Source organism: Paramisgurnus dabryanus, chromosome 16, assembly GCF_030506205.2.
Source record: "Paramisgurnus dabryanus chromosome 16, PD_genome_1.1, whole genome shotgun sequence".
NCBI lineage: Eukaryota > Metazoa > Chordata > Actinopteri > Cypriniformes > Cobitidae > Paramisgurnus > Paramisgurnus dabryanus.
In genome coordinates this window covers 13,999,463-14,019,501 of record NC_133352.1, presented here as the reverse complement: position 1 = coordinate 14,019,501, position 20,039 = coordinate 13,999,463, and the positions used below count along the sequence as shown (strand labels likewise).

The window sequence follows — 20,039 nt, the reverse complement described above, 5'->3', positions numbered from 1 at the left end:
TATCAAAATGTTTAGCATATGTTCACATTTCTGAAGTGTGATTTTGAGTCTTGGCGTTTTCAAATGCTTCATCTATTCACTGTTAAAACCCAAATTTCCATACAGAAATATTCACAGTATTGAGCCTGATTTTCTGCACATAGACAGAGCAGATATTCAGGAAATAATTATCATTAAATGTGTTTTTCAGCTTAGACTTGGTAAATATCATTACACGCTTAAATAAATCAGGACACAGCCAAGGAATATCCAACATGACTCTTGCCAAACAACGAAAGTGCCTATTTGTGTCCATGGATTTAAACCGAAACATCTTTTTTTTAAATCTATGTTATGTACCAGTTAATCAAGGCCAGCAATAACAGAAATTAAATTCTGAATGCTGAATTTCTTCCAATTTATTTACAATCCTGGCATCGCATTTTAATTGCACTTTTAATTACTGTGGCCTCATGGCCTCTTCTCTCTGGTCACATAAAAGGAAAATCATACACTGTAAATACACTGCTGGGCCAAATAAATTAAAACATGGCTAATGATTTCACTGAAGAAACTTTGGTTATATAAAATAAAAAAGATTGAGTTGCAGAGGTGATCAGTGTATAATCCGCTAGACTTTAGTTACAAGAGCACCTGGTAACCAAAAAAGACTATACTAATCCTGTAACTGTTTTAGTTAAAGGAATGTTTAAGGTTAAAGACAAACTATGCAGTTATTTTACCTTAATATAATAGCTTCAAAGATATTTCGGTGGTAAACAAAGTCATAGTAGGGCGAATCCTTCTCCTGTTGAAGCTCGGGGAGGACGCCGCTAGCAAAACCAGCATTGCAAGCTTGAGAGAACCACCCCTGACAAATCTCGCGAGAATCACGATTTGCTTTACAGCAACAACGTCACACACGTTAGGCTTGTTCGACTTCGTGTGGCGCTGCAAGAACCGACCGCCGGATGACGTCAAAGTACTGCAAGAATGATCAGAGAAGGCACTTTGACGTCATCCGGCTGTCGTTTGTTGCAGCACTGCATGAAGTCGATCAAGCCTATAACAACAACTGCAGGCGCGAATTTGAGACGTGAGGCTTAACGATTTAAAAGTTAAGGAAAAGAAAAAGAGAATCTGTCCCATTCGGTCAGGTTTTTACTCGTTGGCGTGAGCTAAAAGACCGCACTGGATGGGATGCTGATCTGGCGATCCAGTAAGTAAATCTCTCATTTGTAAACTTGTTTGCGGTCTATGTTGTATGTTGTTGCGCTTGCTTGTAGTATGTCATGCGATTATCATGACAACAGTTGTCAATATCTCACATACTTATCAGGACATAAAGCCTAGAGGTTGTAAATAGTGTAAACATGCACAATTTGCAAACTATTATGATAAATAGCAATAATCATGTATAGTGACATTACAACAAACAATGTTATGAAATAATGCAACGTACACAATTAACTTTGTCATGGCATTTTGTAATGTGTACTTGTGATTTAGCTGCAATGTAAAAACGTTATAAGCTAGCAAACGCGGTACTTTATTATTATATGCACTCTACACTTGGAATAAACTTCTTATTATCATATTACCATCATCTGTAGTTTAGTAGACTATGCAGTAGCCTAATATTTGTATGAAACTGTGAAACATTACCTGGTCATTATCTTCGGAGTACTCGAGTGGGAAATTACGACAGTTGCAAGTATTCTCCAGCAACTCTAGGGGTCGCTGTTTGACAAAAACGCCGAAAATGCATAGAACGCCTTTAAATGCATCTTAAATTCTAACATTAAAGCAATTTTGCAACTTTGCATTTTGACAAAGATCAGAATTTCAACAATTACAATGACAAAATTATTCTAATTTTAGCTTATACTTCAAAATTTTATTCAACAGTATACACTTTTTTGTTTGAACATTTGTATATATTATGTCTAGATTATGAGCTGATGTGTCTCAGCTCGGCACATACCTGCAAACTCACAAGAGGTGAAAAAGGACACAAGTTTACAAATGTAATCAATTTATATGGGTCTCTCCAAAATAATTTTTGTGATTTCAACATGTGAACAAGTTATGATCTATTCTGCCGCTGCGCTGATAAGAAAATAAAGGAAAGCGACAAGATTTGCTTCAAATGAAAATACATTTATTGAGACTACTTTACTTGAACTTCATGGCACAACTAGGTGGTCCAAAATGATTTCTTTGGTCTTTTGGCTTGCACAAGTGTTTCGGTTTAAAGCAAATACTCATGCGCTCCTTCTGACTGGATAACACTAGAGCAGTGGTTCTCAACCTTTTGCAACTAAATCCTACCAAAGCATCTCCTATCATGTTGCATGCCCCCCAATGGGCGGAGACCTGGTATACAAGTAGAACTTAAAGTTGGATCAACTTAAAAAATCACCCAAAACTTTTTTTTCAACTTTTCAACTATGTTTAAGTAAAAAACACTTTAGGTAAAAATATTAAAGACATGAGGTGTTTCTCAATGTCAAGGATACTTCCTTGGCAGGACTGGTCCTAACAAGTCACTTCCTTTAGAGGTTAGGCGAGGCTCCTCTTTAGCATTTAGAGAACACGTAAATGGAACAGGCTAGCAAGTGCACGTCATTGCGTCATTACGTCAGTGAAAAGGTGTGCTTTTAGCGCTATGCGCATAGGATTGTGGGTGATTTCAGAGCGTGAAGGCTACATATGCATCCTTTCCTGTATATGGGATATTTCTTGAACGGATTCAGTTCTTGGTTGAAATTTTGAGGATCCTTGACATTGGAACAGTCCTTTGGACGGATGTCAATGACATAGCATCCTCGAAATTCTGGCTTCCGAGGATCCTTCCTTGACATTGAGAAGTCAAGACGAGCAAGTTTGGTGGTACAAAATAAAACATAGCGCTTTTCTAAGCGGATTTAAAAGAGGAACTATATTTTATGGCGTAATAGCACTTTTGGGAGTACTTCGACTTGGCGCAGTAACATCCTCCCTCTCCCATTATGAGAGTGAGAAGGGGAGCGGACTTTTCAGGTGAGTCGAAGTACTCCTAAAAGTGCTATTACGCCATAAAATATAGTTCCTCTTTTAAATCCGCTTAGAAAAGCGCAATGTTTTATTTTGTACCACCAAACTTGCTCGTATAACTACTCGTCTTAAATAGGAAAAACGTTGATGTGTTTGGTCACTTCTAACTTTATCTCTAAATGGCAGCATTGAATGAATGGGGCTAAGCTAAATGCTATCGTAGCGTCGCAGCGCGGTCCAGCGCTTACGTGCACACACACAGATGATAGAGGGATGATTCAACAGTTCTTAGTTAAGGTAATAACATATTTTAATATTGAAAATGAGTAGACTATTCCTTTAAGATGTCTAAATGTATTTGTATAAATATATGTCATCTGTGAAAGGTGTAGAACCAAAAAATGTTCAACAAATCATTGAACTCGCAAACCTTACAACATAACAGTATATTTGTTCATCCACATCTAATGTGAAACAACTAGCTTCTTTGTTGAGATACCGCACATCTCATATTTACACATAAAATCAGACTGTCTGAAGATCTATTGTGTGCGGTAACTCATAAAAGTGAAAAAAAAAATTGTGATCATGAATGTATTTATCAAAGACTTAGAACATTTAGTTTCAGCACACAAACACACACACCTAGCTTTGAAATAGAACAGACAGCATGCTTCATTGATTGCGTTATCTGTTGAATGTCAAAGGGGAAGATTAAGGCATTCATTTCCATACAGCAAAGGTAAGGTGGGACGGGTGGAAGCTGTGCTGATGACACGTTTTGTTCTCCCTGCAAAGCAGTTATGTAAATGATCTGAATGCAGCTATTGACTATACACCATGAATAGCTCTTAAATTCACTATTCTTGACAACAACACAAAAGCCACAAGAAAATGACCAAAAAAGTGTATTGTTAGATTTCATTTATGTGCATTCTTCAAAGAAGAAAATTGATAGAATAGGCAGTATTGAAGAACGCTATACAACGGAGCTTGTTTTAAATCTGGGTCATGCTCATTTCATTCCATTTTGTGTCACATCTATTCATAAGATATACTTAGAGGATGTTAATGGTTAATACAATGCTACAATACAAATTGAAGGGGGATAATATTGTGACACATAAAGTACAACTATGCCAGAAATGACACCGCGGTCATTTATCATCATAAACCATGTTGTGCACGTGTTGTAAATGACTGAATGAGACCAGTGTGAACATCTTTCAAGATTATTGATTGCACTGAGAAACCATGATGATGAAGAGGATAAAAACTGTGGCTGATTCATGCTTCTTTGTTAATTTGAAGGGAATGAAGAAGAATTTAGCTTTTTTAGGCTAGAAAATTAAATAAAACTGTGTCAAAACTAAATTAAATGCAAATATGAAATAAATGATGACTATATTAGAAACAATTAGGAGGCAAAGAGGGAAACTCTGTATTTGATTTCACAGCTTGTGTACTGCATGTTAAAATGCACAAACCTGATTGCAATATTATGCAAAATCGAACTTGAACTTGCCATGTAGTATATAAGTCATTTGACAATACTAATATTTTTGTTTTGTGTTACCTTTTTATATTTCAAACTTTGACAGCTAGTGGTCGACAGGAGGCTACTATCATTGTATAAAACATAACAGCTCGAACATTCTGCTGAACATGTTATGTGTTTCCTGAACTTGAAATGATAAGAGGAAGAGTAAATAATGAGTTTATTTCAGCCATATTTTTTGTCAAATGTATCCTTATTGACTATTTGAGCTATGCTCTTACTGAAAGATATGGTTCTGTTGTGCACATACTCTCTGTCCAACCACACAACCACACCTGTTCGAAGTGAAAACATCAATCAAATCCCTGGGGTAACAAAACAGATCCAGTTAAATTACTTCAAAACATAAAAAAAAATGTTTTATAAGCATTAGGGGAAGCAAATATTTACAAAGTTGGTAAACCAAGAACAAGGTACTTTAAGAATATATTTCCCAGAAGAGCTGTCAGATAAAAGAAAGATGGTGTTGGGCTGTGAATGAAGGCTTGAAAGATCCAATGAAGTTTCTTGTCGTTTCGAATAGGTATATCTTCCAAATGTGAATTTTGTTTATGCTTATTCTTGATGAGGGCCACGCCTTTCTTGTATGTTCACAATAATATAATAACCCACTGGAGAAGATTTTCTTTTTCGAGGTGAATCATAAAGACTATTGGTCATTCCAGTTGTCAATCATTCTGATGATATGTTGACGTAAGCCGTCGTACGTGTTCGTCCCTAGGTTTGCTTTCTGCACATGCGCACTTTCAGGTGTATATGTGTGGTTGTCTACGGTTTCAGGCATTCATTAAAGTTCGCATTCAAATTTTGTTTTCTTTCAAAATGTCTGAGGGTTGCAAGAGAAAAAGTGTCTAGCAATTGTATGACAAAAGAGAAAGGCCTCTGAAGAAAGAAACAAGACCAGAGTGATTTTGGGAGACGCTGGTACGCTGGTGTGCGCTAAAAGCACAGGTTGGGCTTCCCACGCAAAGTTTTTACTCAACAGGTAATTTGTCATGCTATTCGGAGAAATCCTCTTAAAATCACTGCTAGTAAAAGTTGATGTAAGCTATGATTAGCGATGCTAGCCCTGGCACAAGTCACGAACCAGACACGGTAAACATGCCGACAGCAACTTGTAAACAGAGCGAAGAGAAGAACTAGGCTCGTGCATGCTCTCTCTTTCTCGAGCACACGTTTAATAGGCGTTCCTTATCTGGAGCAGGTATAGTGTTGCGCATGTGCATTTTTTTTTTAAACTGGAGGAAGGGGTTTTTTTAATTGGGGAAAATCTTCAGCTATATCTTTAATTGACATTAAATGACTTTAATGGATGCATGTGCTTCTTGGAACTTCAACATGTTGTCTCCAATGTAAGACATTAACATGATTGCATTTCAATATAGGCTAAAATTGTGTTCAACAATTTACTATACATATGGGATTGCATGAAAATGAGTCAATTATTAGAGAATTTTCATATTTTGGTAAACTATTCCTTTAACAAATCCAGAATATTTTAACCTCATACAAAGTGTGGAGCAGTGCAAACTCTGATTGCCAATAACTGTAAGTTATTGTGAACAAGAAAAGCAGATGTAAGTGTCTTTAAAGCTTGATTTATTCAGGATCTGTGTTTGTGTTTTAAGAGGTCTACCTTTGATTACATATAAACAGCTTCTCATCAGGCAGCCGTGCACAAGCCCTCTCGACTCCTCTGATCTTATACACATCAGCGGCACACTTATTTTATGTGTTACTAGGGACACAACTCTTTTAAATAAATTGTGCCCTGTAGTGGGTTTTTTATGCCATTCTCAAAATGATCCCTCTAAAAACAGTATAAGCAGGGCTGAACTGAGTCCATGGAGTGAATTTTAACAACGTACTGTAGCCTCCAAACGCTATGCAGATAATATGTACCCAAATTAAAGAGATTTTAAAACAAATCACTTGTTTAGCTTATTGATTATACATTAGAGATCATCATATGAGCTGCTGTTTAGGTAAAACATCAGTCAACATTATCATCAACTGCCACCCTAAGAAAAAGCATCGGCACCCCATATGCCACCCCAGCACTTGTATCCCAATCTATAAAATAAAGCAATTAGCCCCAAGAAGCAGTGGGTTACCAGTGCATTTTTTAACAGCTAGGGGCCGTTGTTAGGCATGATGCAAAGTGGACAGTTAACCCCCTTTATTGTTGTAAAATCCACTGAAACACCACTGCTTCACGGGGCTTATTGCTTTTATAAAACAGTTACTTCATATGCATAGCAGGATCTCATAAAATAATAAACAGCAAATAAGTTATAATTATATTAGTACAAATATTACTCTTCCGCCAAACAAAGTAGTTCCTCAGAATCAAGTGTGGCTGCAACAGAACGCAGTTCCCAAAAAACACAGACGGAGCAAAAACACAATGAAAATATGATTAAAGACTGTGGATCAAATAGTGTCGGCTCGTGACCGCTTATCCGAGGGGCGCTAATTCAAAATAAGTGTCCGGAGTGTCGTGTGTTGCTTGGGTTTTCAAAATATGTGTTTGTTGCGTCATGCAAACCATGTGCATCATGTGTTTTGTCAAAATACGTGTCTGCTGCACAAGAGACTCTCACATTCACAAAATACACACAAGACACATATCTTAACAGTAAACTCCGATTACACATAAGTTTATGTGAGTATCTGGGGAACTCGAGCGTCTCTTTTATCATAAACCCTTTAGACGCATCTGCAGCAGGCACTTATTTTGACAAGGCATGTGATGCATACAGGATCTCTCGACGCGCAGAGCACCTATTTTGAAAAAAAGAACCACACACGACGGGCTACATACATGTTGTGACGAACTTTGCATCGAGCGCCCTCAAAAAAGATGTCACTGGCAGCAACTTACATTTTCCAGTCAGCGTTTAAAAAAAAGTTGCCACCCAGTTTTAGTTTTATGTTAATGCCTTCCAGTAAAAGTTGCCTCTTTAAATAAACATAAAATGTATAAAGTAAAAGAAAAGACCCTCCGCTTTCAAAAAAAAAAAAAAAAAACGTTTTCATTTACAACAACAAAGCTTCAATCAATGTAATAAGATAAAAAAAAATGTAGCTGTAAATAATGACTAGAAAACATGTCTTTCTATTACAGCATAGTCAGAACAAACTCTTATGAACTGCTTTCATGTGAAAGTTTCACGTGAGCACATGAAACTAAACTTTAGATTTTTTTACTCCAATGTCACCTTAAGGGGCTCTGTATTATCTATCTGACAAGGTACTGTAAATAATGCTCTGTAAATCTGCATAGAAGATTGTGTGTCTTTACTGCATGACAGTCCAGATTTATCTTTCTTTTTCCAAAATTCTGTATTTATAAGAGGCATTTCTTTATTTTGCAAGAATAGTTAATGGTAAAAAAAATGCATATTGTAAAATACATGACAATACATACTTTTACATACCTTTGTTTTTAATTGATTTTTTAACGACAATTGTAGAAAGGACTTTAGACTCTCCAACAATTCATTTGACTTTTGAGAGTGCTGGTAAAAAAAATATATTTAAGATCTGTTACCTAGATACCATAAATCAGAAGGTAAAACGGCAAACACGTTTATAAAACATGACATGGTAAAACAACTTCTGGAGCATGCATGATTCTGAAGACTGAAAGGCTCTGAATAAGACTGTGCTCTGATCTTCTTTTGATCTGCTATATTGTTAATATCATCTGATCTGAGTGTAATTTCAGAATAAAATCATAAAATAAATCATTTTTTAAAAAGTTGCCTGCCAGCATTTTTGATGATTCTCAGAAAAATTTCACAAAATGCCTTCCAGGAAATTTTCGTTTATAAATATACAAACATACAAATTTATCAAATGAAAACACAGGCCCTCTGCTTTCAAACAAACTTTCAAAAAAAAATCTTCATTTGTTCTCTTTGACGAGATAACTCGTCAATGGCGGGGAAAGAGTTAAAAGCAAGTCTTTACATGTGTTGAGAATCAATGATGTCCAAGTACTTCGCTTCAATGATCTTTGGCAAGAAGTAGCTCCTGTGGAAAAAAACATGTCACACATAACCATCTCACAGAATATGCAAATATATGCAAATATATGCCTTGTTAAAACATACATAATCACCCTCGCACTGCAACGTACTGTTTTCAACCACCACCACTACAAAAACCATGCTGAATGACCAGATAAGATGTGCCAGGTGGTGAACAGCATGCAAGAAGCAGTTCGTGCTGATCTAAACTAGTATTTTCAGCAGAGATGTCATAAGGAGAGAAATATGTACACCATGTACAAAACATCACGCACACATGCAAACAGGAGTAAACAATTGACTTCTGCTGTTTGTTTTAGTAGACATCTCATCTTAAACATAATAAGAATGCCTTGAATCTCTAATACAAGTTCTTACCGTACAGGAATGAGCATGATCATAAGCAAAGGGAAGATCATCTTCATATACGGCAGAGGATACATGCCAAAAACACACAGGATGATGAGCTGAATAATCTGCAGGCCTGTGAAGTAATGCACTTTTCTCTGTGGCACCATGCGGATGTAGTGGGTCGGGGGGTATGACGTCTGGGAAATGGAGATTTGAGGTTAGTGCATGAAATAAAGATCGTGTTGTGTGCTGCCACTATAACATGACCACCAATTCCTACCCAACATGTTTTTTTATTAAATATTCAGTTGGGTTCACATATTTAAGTTTAATGATTGAAATGCCATTCCACATACAGTAGACTCTACATTAGCACAAAATGAAGGCATGTGGGCTGGTTCACTAATCTAAGTCTCTCACTTGTTCTTTAAGTAAAAGGGCCATTCGTTCACACATCTGGTTTCCGTCTATAGATGTAAGAGCGATGTACAGGAAGAGGCCGTAGAGAACAGGCTTCGGTATCCACTGAAGAGGAACCGGTAGCAGAAACACTGATAAACCAATCAGGATGTTCGCAGCAAGCGTCGTGAGTCGTGTCTCCTTCACACTAACTATCCTGCAGTAAATAAGAACATATTTTAGGTTTAACTAGTAAACTTTAGTTTAAATAGTAAATCAGCAAAGTCAACATCAAGGGTTTGATACCCAGGAAACGTGTGCATAATGGTACATGTGTATCTTACATATACACTAACATCTGCCATGCAGTATGCAGGATTGTGTTCTCTAAAAGATGTACTGTATGTAGGTGTTTGCTACCACGTTTCATAGAGGTGCCCTCCCTCCACTCGCTGTTCCACCCGCGCCAGCTGACGCACATGCAGCGTGGAGTGAGGGAAAGCTGCGTGCATCCATGGTAACCCCAGCACTGACATCAGGATGTTGATAAACCCAGAGAGCATCAGGTCCCAGTGGTACGCTGTTCCCTTTAGCAGTCTGAAGCACACACAAAGAGATCACACGCTGACTCTCACTGCTCTCCCACGACTGTCTACACCGAATCAACAGTGCGAACTGACGGCTGACTGATTTTAGAAAAAAGTAAACCAACGCAGTGTTGGCAAATAAAGAAGGTATGACAGAACAGATGGAAAACAAATGTACAATCGTGCAGATGTCTCCACAGACGAGTATGCTATCTTATACGGATTAGATTTGATAGGCTTACCTGTTCTCTGGGGCGTTGGTGAGGGACACAACAATATTTTGGTCGATGAAGATGAGCAAGGCCAGGAGAAAGCCAAGACCGCATGCACTTATTATGTTCATCCCTGTGAGTTGGTCAATTGATGCCACTTTGAATATGGTTCCATTCTGGTAGTTGAATACTGGAACTGATGACCAAAATATTAAAGGGGACAGAGAATGAAAAACCATTTTTACCTTGTCTTTGTTAAATAATGGTAGTCTACCCGCATTCACGAACATACAAAAAGTATTAAACATACTAAACATCTCAGTCTCATAGAAATTCCTCTTTTAGAAATGTTAGCCATAAAACAGCCCAATCTGAAAAACTGATGCTTATGACATCACAGGCATCTAACTGCCCCTTCACTTTAAAATGATTGGCTACATTTTTGAGTGGCAGCAAAGTCAGCCAATCAGTAATGAGATTGCAAGTTAAGCCAGTAGGGGGAGCCAAAATGGTGCAAAACCACTTGTTTAAAATCCCCCACCCTAATCGAGCTATCTGAGAGAGGTTTTTAGGAAGCTTCTAAGGCATTACAGACCCAAACAAAAAAAAATTTGTCTACATGTCACATCACAGAACAAGGATAAATATCCCGTTCAATCATTCTATGTCACCTTTAAAAGAAAAATAAATGGACAATGATGTCATTGTTTATTCTCCACTAGTCTCCCATTTTGTAAGTAGTCTCCTATTTTGTAAGTTGTTATACAGTCTTTATTTGATCTGTTCTTTGTTTTAAAAACATGTATATTTATAACATTGTTCATGCAACAAAAAAATAATCTACAAGATAAACTTTAAAGGGGACATATCATGAAAATCGTAAAATCTTTTTCCATGTTTAAGTGCTATAGTTGGGTCCCCAGTGCTTTTATCAACCTATACAATGTTAAGAAGAACAACACAGTAACTTAGTTTTGGTAAACCATTCTCTGCAAGCATGTGATAAAATAGGTCATTGAAATTTAGCTCCCCTTGTGATGTCAGAAGGGGATAATACCGCCCCTTAATCTGCACTATCTACACAAAATTTTAATTGACATCTTTAAAAAGTCTTGTGATATGTCTCTTTCAGGTATGCATAAAGTGAATTGAAAAATTGAGTCGTTTTAATTACAATTAAAATAAAAGTAAACGTCACATCATTTTAAGTTTATTTGAAAATGTCAACAACAAAATATTTCGATCATTCATGTTTTTTCAAACAATAAGAACTGATGGGGCATTTAAAGGCTGTTATTGTAAATTATAGTTTTCTTTGAAGTTACCGTTCAGATGATCATTGTTTGCCTAAGTAAACATGGACTTTGTCCAACACATTATATTTCCGCAATAAAGATGTCCCACATTGAAAATGGACATGGTATCCTACATGAACACCAAGTTAAATAATTTTAACAATTTGAGTACAATCTACCTGAGCATTATAAGTTAAGTAAACTAAATTTACATATTTTATTTTAGTAAAGAAGGTTACGTTAACCTTAATATTTGTGTAAAAATAATGTTTTTATAGTTCTTTTGACTTAAAATTCAATTTACTTAAAAAGCATGATGCAAAAATGGTGCATATATGAAAAGTTTGTTTCCAAAACGCAATAAATCCATTTTGACTAATTTCGGTAAAATTGTGTTTTCTATACCACGAAAGTGACAAGATGAAAAACACTATTTTCTGTTACAAACCTTCACATAGCATCTTTAGGTTCTGAAAACATAAAAAAAATCAAATACATAATTACATTTTCAAAGATTTATTATAAAACTGATAATTTTTTCCACAAAATGCTATTTTTTTTCAAATTGCTATAAATCTATTGAATCAATATATACATGTGCACTCATCTTTGACATGTTATATTCATTTAGTTGACTAGTGGTATAATAAAATTCATGGCATTATTCAAAACACTTACTTCGTCATATTAAGAACACTGTCATTGCTGCTGTACTTGGGATGTCATCACTGAACTTCTTTGACAGCGATCAGCTGTAAAATGGTTTGGTCCAGCTCGATTTTCGTTGACTTCAAGTAAAATAATGGAAAGTTTTTCATAAGATCCCCTGAGGTCAATGTGTTAGCATGACAGAAGCTTGATGCTGTGGGGAGAACAAGCAACAGCCACCATTTTTGTGGCATTTTGTTTTTGTTTGTTTGTTGATCACGAAGTACAAAGTAGATGAGGAAAACTAGGATTCTGTGTGTATTCAACATGCCGCCATTGTTGTTTACAATGCGTGGAATGGTGCGCTTAGATTTGTTGAGCGGATTTATTGCATTCTGCAGAGAAGGAGGACTGGTGTTTATCGCGTTTTGGGAAAAAAGGGAGAAAAGATGGCCGAATAACATGGCAGATATCGGGATTTTGCATAAAATGAAGAATTTACTTTTTTAATACTGACCTGATACAATACTGATTTTGACGGTAACTAATTTTTTAAATGGCGTTTATCGCGTTTTGGAACCAAACTCTTCTTATATTTTAGGTAAATCCAAAACATAATTTTTTCAGTGTAGGTTTGATGTATTAAACCAATACAAACACTTTCCAATATGAACACTCTCTAAGAAACTGAAAGAAATGCAAAACGTATTGCAACCGTCCCTGCTCTCCCCTATACATTAAATGCGCATTAAATTGCTTTGGAAAAAGTGTGTACCAAGTGCATAAAATGTCAATGACTTTTAGGGTGAACTATCCCTTAAAGCTTTGATTATTTCTGAATTCAATAAAGTTTAAAATTATACCCAACCCGGAGGGTGTTTCTTTAATGACAGCATAAGCAAAACTAAAAAAAAAATTGTTTTTGAAAACATCAAAGGTGATTATTTGGTTTGATTTGAAAGCCTGTAGGGTCTGTGCTTACGCTGTATATCAATATAAAGGCAGGAGCCCACGAAGGAGAATATGACCACAGAGATTGGCAATGCACAGTCTGATACCACTTCCCTGACTTTAGCATGCAGGAATGGGCTGTGAGGAAACAAGAAACAAATATTAAAAAGGCTTAAACAAAAACGCAGATATATTCCATCTGTCTTCATGTCCAAAAAAGATTCCCCATTACCCCTTAGATAATATGACTTTAAAGCCATTCTCTATCATTCAAAACCAATTTAGTTTAACCAAAGTAGGTAAGAACAAGTGACACAGCACTAGCAACTAATGAAGCTTATAATTAACTATCCTATAATTACCTTCTCTTGATGAGAAAGAGACCGTATCCCAACCATAGTGTTCCCAGCATCAGAAGCAGACAAAGAATAGGGCGCTCCCTGGTGCACAGAACGATGGTTGCAGGGATTGAGATGCCTCCGTTCTGTGATCCGGTCATTTTATGATGAAGTATTACATTCAGGTGTTGTTCTTCTGTGCTCCCATTGACCAGTATAGTGCCGTGGTAATACTTATGAAATACTTGTGAAGAGAGATACGAAGGTGACAGCTTGAAACAGAATGGAAAATGACTTACATGACTACATTTTGTGTTCAATTATAAAAGCATACAGGTTTGGCATGAGTGTGAGCATAACATTAATTAATTTTCATTCATTCTACCTTTAAACTTTTCTAATAATGGAAATACTTCATTTTTGCTCTAGTACACCAATATTTTTTGTTCTCTCCCTATCTCTATCTCATTCAGCCTCTCCTCTCAGTTAAATCTTCATTAATGATTCATCTCTGAGGTACAAAAAGCCCTGAAATTGCCCTCTCTGTTTGAAAATCAGTTCCAGCTAAGCCTGTGGCCCTTTACGTGTCAGAGCTGTGAACTTACTGTTTATGGTTCCTTTCAGAGCATCACCCACAAAAGCGATGGAGATGAACAAAGCAATCACTTCCTCTGTGGAGCTGAGAGGACACGTAGGACACAGTGAGCAACTGATCTTTTCTTTATCAAAGCAGCCGAGCGCAAACCGCGACATAACATCCGACTCAAGGCACACCGCGAACAGAGATTACAACACAGAAGACAAGTAAACACAGATTTATGATGGATGTTTATGGTACACAGAGAGGCTATACAGCAGATATGGTGGAGTTATATGAGGATGAGATGTCTGCCTAAAGAAAAGTGCAACAGTGAGGAGAAAAATCTATTTTTGCATTGTTTGCACATGCAAACACAATACTGGAGTAGTAAAAGTAATGCTTGCCTTAAAGGTGCAGTGTGTAAAGTTCAGGAGGATTTGTTGACAGAAATGCAATATACATACGTAACTATATTATCAGTGGTGTATAAAGACTTTATATAATGAACCGTTATGTTTTTATTAGCTTAGAATGAGCAGTTTTATACACATACACCACGAGTCCCTTATTTCGCGCAGCCATGTTTCTACAGTAGCCCTGAATGGACAAACTGCTCTATTGTGTTTTAATTATTCGTTGGTGTTTTTAGAGAAAGCTTGTGTCGTCACTACATAGAATACGCATGAAGAAGACAAAGAACTATGGTTGTCCCTGACAATGCAAACGATGAGAAAAACGTTGCACTGTAAAAAATACTTTGCTGCCTTAACATTTTTTGTTGAATCAACTCGGATTTACAAGTCATTTCAACTTACTATTATTTATCTTGACTAGAGATGAGTTGTTATAACTACAGGTGAGTTATTATAACCTATAAATGAAAGTTGACTTTTCTCAACTATATTTTATAAGTTGTGACAACAAATTTCTGTTGACATGACTTGTAAATCTGAGTTGATTTAACAAAAAATTTTAAGGCAGCAAAGTTTTTTTTACAGTGTGGCTAACGCTATCTTGGTGTCAGATTAAACGTGTTGAACAGTGTAGCCATTTACATTTAGCTAGCTTCTTTGCTACTCTTACCTTGTCCTAACTAGCATGCAACATGCTAACTAAAGTCAGCAAATAAAACACTGACACAATGATAAACAAGTCATGATAATATTTGCAATAACATTGTTTTCCTGAATAATTATCTTTTTAAAGAAACCACATTGCTTGACCGGCTACTCTCTGCTGTCTCAGACGACATCTTTGTCGTGTTTAGGCCACCGTAGCTTCTCTATGTGCTTTGAAAGGAAGGGGTGAGTGGTGAACTGAGCCATACCGTTAGATGCCGCTAACACCAATACAGCAAAAAATATATTTCTTTGGCCAAAAATATGTTTTAAATATATGCTAAATAAATTTTGTAGAAGCTTAATTAAATAGATTTTTGAATTAAAAATATATAATTAGTTTTAACATTCCTATAACAACATATATTTCTAAATGTATTTTAGGGGCAACAAATACATTTCTGCTTTTACAACCCATACCGTAAAAATATATATTTTTCTGGCCAAAATATAAAAGTTTATAAAGAATATTTTTGCAGTTGAAGTTGAAAGTTTTAACCTTTTCAAAGCTGTTATGTTTATAGGTTATAACAAAGTTTTTTTTACAATGCAACATAAATATAAATTATTTAAATATATTTATTTTTAAAATAAATTTTCAAAATATAGAAAAAAAAGGAAAAAATAATATATTGGTGCAAAATACATTTTTGTATTTGAGCAAATATATTTTTGTCTATTTTTCATATATTTTGAAATATATTTAAAATTGTATTTGAAAATATATTATTTGTCGTATGGGAATTTACACACTGCACCTTTAAATGCTTGTTTCATGTAGATCAAACTATGTTCTGGAGGGCTAGGCTGCATCTGAAATCTCTAAAATGCTGCATTTGAGGGCATCAAGGAACGTCCGAATCCAATTTTGGGTTACTTCCTGTCTCCTGAGATACCTTCATCATCTTGTTCCACAATTCTATGCGTGGGCGTGCGTGGGGAATGTGATTGGTCGAGTCTGGTCTAGTTAAAAAAAAGGCTGCTGGAGCACAAATTTAGTGTAAATAAAGTACATTTTCAGACCTCTTCATTGCATTTCTAGTGAGAAATTATTATTGAAGTTTTCACATAATAGATCAGTTATCACAAAGGCGCTCTCTGTTTAACAGAATTCCATTATGCTGCCTATGAAGGCTGTCCGATTTCCCATAGCTGCCTTCATGAGACAGCGAGGCAACAAGTCAGCTGCCTTAGTTTTCAGATGCAGCCCTGCCCTGCGTTCCAGTTCGTTTTTTATGACCTTCCCTCGCTAACTTCCCTCAGTCTCGTTCACTCTGAGCTACGTCATTGCTTACATTGTACGAGTGCCCACTACTGCTAGAACACTTGAAGAAGGTTTGAATGAATCGCCCTAAGCCCTTGATCACATGGAAAGTGAGGACCGCCCCCTCAATCATTTGAACCCCAGGGCTGCGTTCCACTCCGTTTTAGACTCGCACTCGCAAAATTCCCTAAACACTTCCCCTCGGGGAATCCCTGTCGCCATTTTGAAGTGCGTTCCACTTCGTCAAGTGGGTGAGGGAAGTTTGTATGGACAGACCCTCGCTCCCTCAATTTTGACAGAGGGAGCAAGTCTGCTTTATATGTAGACTTCATGCAGCTCCATATCCCACAATGCAACATGATTGTGACGTCACTTCAGCAACTCGCGCTTTGCACAGTTCAAATGATTGAGGGGGCGGTCTCCACTTTCCATGTGATCAAGGGCTTAAGGCGATCCATTTGAACCTACTTCAAGTGTTTCAGCAGTAGTGGGCACTCGTACAACGTAAGCAATGATGTACATCCGAGTGAACGAGACTGAGGGAAGTTAAGGAAGGTCATAAAAAAACTAACTGGAACGCAGGGCTGGTATCCTGCAGAGTTTAGCTCCAACCCTAATCAAACACACCTGAAGCAGCTAATTAAAGCCTTACTAAGCAAACTAGAAACTTCCAAATAGGGGTGCTAGAGCAAGTTGGAACTAAACTTTGCAGGACAGCTGCCCTCCAGGACTGAGTTTGGGCACCTCTGATATAGAAAATATCTCCTTCTACTACACTGACCGTTTAAAGAGCTTCATAAACAGGCTGACATTGAAAATCCCTCCGAGAATGAGGAAGAAACTATTCCACAGTCCAATACAGGCATAAAATGCAGAAAAATCAAGGTCGTAGTCGTCACAAATGCCTCTGATCACTGCAGTAAACAAACAAAAAAACTCCATCAGAACAGTTGAATACTCTGATAGTGAACTTCACTTACAGTATAAGAGCTGAAGTAAATACCACTGATGAAGATGGCTAGAGGTGCTGTGGTGAGAGGAATAACCATAGGAGTTCCAGCAAACATAGAGTAGATCACTCCTCCAATGCTCTGACCAATAATGGTCTTCTGTACATCTGCAAAAAAAGTAAAAAATAAACACTTTAGATATAAAAGATGGGTCTGTATGTGCCAGTCAGCAACACACCTTTACCTTGCACATGTCTCTCAATACTGACAAATCTCAGGTGATCTCTTGGCTTTCTATGGCCTTTTTTCACCTTGTTCTCTTCATGTGTTTAATACTTATTCACTGTCTCATTTCACTTTATTTATTATGACTCAACTTGTATACTTAAATGTTCTGATTTCTCTGTATAAATTCAATATTTGGCTTGATGGCTACATGCTGATGTGTCACATACTTATTTCCCCCCGCTGTATAAATATATTTATGTACACATCCAAATGTATTTTTTGGCCATTTTTTATATTACCTTAAGCCCGGTGCACACTGTGAGATTTCAGCCTGGATTTAGCTGTCTGAGACAAATTTTGAAATCCTAAAAGATTACTGGAATCCTAGACTAAAATCTGCCGTCTTTAATCGCTAGTGTGACATGTTCACAAACAGCCAAATAATGACCGTTCCGATAAAAATTCTGACAGAAATTTTGAGACACAATCCTGCTGTGTAACATCTCCTACAATAACCAATAGAAGCACAGAACCAAATGACACAATTAGTGCGACAACAACAAACCAATGCAGACAAAATGTCGAAAAGAGCCAGGTGGACTGTACAGCAGAATGAGAAGCCTGTGGAGGTGTTATAGAGAGATAAAGAGTGTTTGTACAATGTGTGTACCATGATAGGAAGCATCCTGGAGAGAAATCACGCTGGAAATACAAATGCCAGGTACTCGTCTCCTTCGTTTTTTCTTCTTTTTGTGCTTAAGACAAGTCATGGTTAAAATTAATGCTAGATGTTGTTTCGGTTTGCTAACCTTCGCTTCAGCGTGTGTTCGCCCAGCCATCGCAGATTGATGACGTAAAACTACGGACGCCTTTGTTTGCGTGCATCCGATTTATAAAAGTCTTTAACTCGTACAGATGGAAACTGAGATCATACAGTGTGACATAAACTTAAGAACGATCTTTATTGCACAGTGTGGCAAGCAACAATCCTAAAGGACAATTTAAAATCGCACCGTGTATACCAGGCTTTAGTCATAAGTCTGGTCCACTTTGCAGCTAAATCTGACCAAAAGCCACCCACAAAAACAAGATTGTAGAAGAATCACCAGAGATAATTTAGATATGTATTTCACATGCTGTTTATGAGCAGATCCATAATGGTCTGTAGAAAAAACAATGAGAACGTGCTTAAAACGTTTATGTGCAATACTGATCATTAGCCCGTGGATGTTTCGTCAAATGGTGAAACAAGGACCTGCATGTAAAACCAGCTTCCACCTATTCATTTTGTCAATTATTTTGACACTAAACTGCTATATAGGAACTATAGCAACAACCATAAGTACAGACAGTCACAGACCTACAGCACAGACCTATCTCTCCTCGTGTACTTTCATCATTCAAAGAGCCAAACGCTATAGCTGGCAGAAGAATAGCGATGTACAGGAAGATAGCTGTCGTGGTGTACTTGAGCAGAGACCTGTTAGTGCCCAGAATACCTATAGGGGTAAACCACAGAAAAAAATCTCATATTTTTAGTATAAGTGAAGTCAAGCAGGGCTTTGGGGTAAACAGAAACTCACCATCTGTGAAGTCTGAAAGGTACAATGGGAGCCTACGGCACAGGTCTTCATGAATGCCACAACCGGCTCTTAGGAAATCTGTAACCTGTGTACAAAAGCAAAGATAGCGCTAACGTTGATCTGTTCCTTTAAATGCATTAAAAAGACCACAAAATCATAAACGACTGCACAACGCCTGCGTGATTTACAAGGATCGTGTACAGAATTTTATGGTGATAGTTATCACAGGATGAATATAACTCAAAACCCCTTGAATTTCTTTGTGATATTGTAAAACAGTCTTACCTAAAATATGATGCATTTTATTGCACAGTCGGAAAAGAAATGAAAAATCCATCTTGAGCCTTACACTCTTGAAATAATAAGGTTTATATGAATATTTGAATCATCTTCGAGAAAACTCCAGACAGAATGCAAATAACAAACAGAATCACTTCCTATGAACTGTACTGTAATATTGTTTGTATTACAGAGCAACACATAACCAGTTTTCATTACAAGGCAACAGAAAGATTATGCAGCTCATTTAGTGAATTTGCAAACCCAAACAAATGCATATTAGTGCTTAATTCAAATATGTTGGCATGTCAGTATCTTGCTTATGATTCTTTTTTTTGTTTTTTTCACTATATGAGCTCAAAATATCAAAATATAATTTTCTCACCTGTTAGCTTTGCTTTAGAAAACATATATTGAAAAGTCACAATAAACAAATTTTTTTTGGAATATTGTGGATTTTTTTTTACAAATTAATTATCTGTGAGCTTTATTATTTCTAAAAAAAATAATAATGTGCTTTAATTAAAAATGCTAATTTCCTGTTCTCTCTTTTTCTTCCGGTCACAAGGAATGGTGGGAGGGCGGTTCCCGGGAAAAGATTAGCAGCGATTAACAGCCAGTTCTCGTCCTACCCTACCTTTTTTCTCAT

General features: G+C 36.8%; 1 protein-coding gene across 1 annotated transcript in view; it reads right to left on the bottom strand.

Annotated features, from left to right (window-relative positions):
* Positions 1 to 7,880: 7,880 nt before the first annotated feature.
* Positions 7,881 to 20,039, bottom strand: part of LOC135748337 (solute carrier family 4 member 11-like) — a 28,348-nt gene continuing 16,189 nt past the window's right edge. The window contains exons 8-19 of the mRNA XM_065266535.1: positions 19,112 to 19,196; positions 18,902 to 19,027; positions 17,354 to 17,467; positions 17,132 to 17,264; positions 13,994 to 14,067; positions 13,413 to 13,632; positions 13,082 to 13,188; positions 10,187 to 10,352; positions 9,781 to 9,954; positions 9,379 to 9,574; positions 8,986 to 9,155; positions 7,881 to 8,611 (exon numbers count right to left, since the gene is read on the bottom strand). Of these exons, the coding sequence (XP_065122607.1) occupies positions 8,545 to 8,611; positions 8,986 to 9,155; positions 9,379 to 9,574; positions 9,781 to 9,954; positions 10,187 to 10,352; positions 13,082 to 13,188; positions 13,413 to 13,632; positions 13,994 to 14,067; positions 17,132 to 17,264; positions 17,354 to 17,467; positions 18,902 to 19,027; positions 19,112 to 19,196 (1,632 nt within the window). The 3' untranslated portion in view covers positions 7,881 to 8,544. The remainder of the gene's footprint in view (positions 8,612 to 8,985; positions 9,156 to 9,378; positions 9,575 to 9,780; positions 9,955 to 10,186; positions 10,353 to 13,081; positions 13,189 to 13,412; positions 13,633 to 13,993; positions 14,068 to 17,131; positions 17,265 to 17,353; positions 17,468 to 18,901; positions 19,028 to 19,111; positions 19,197 to 20,039) is intronic.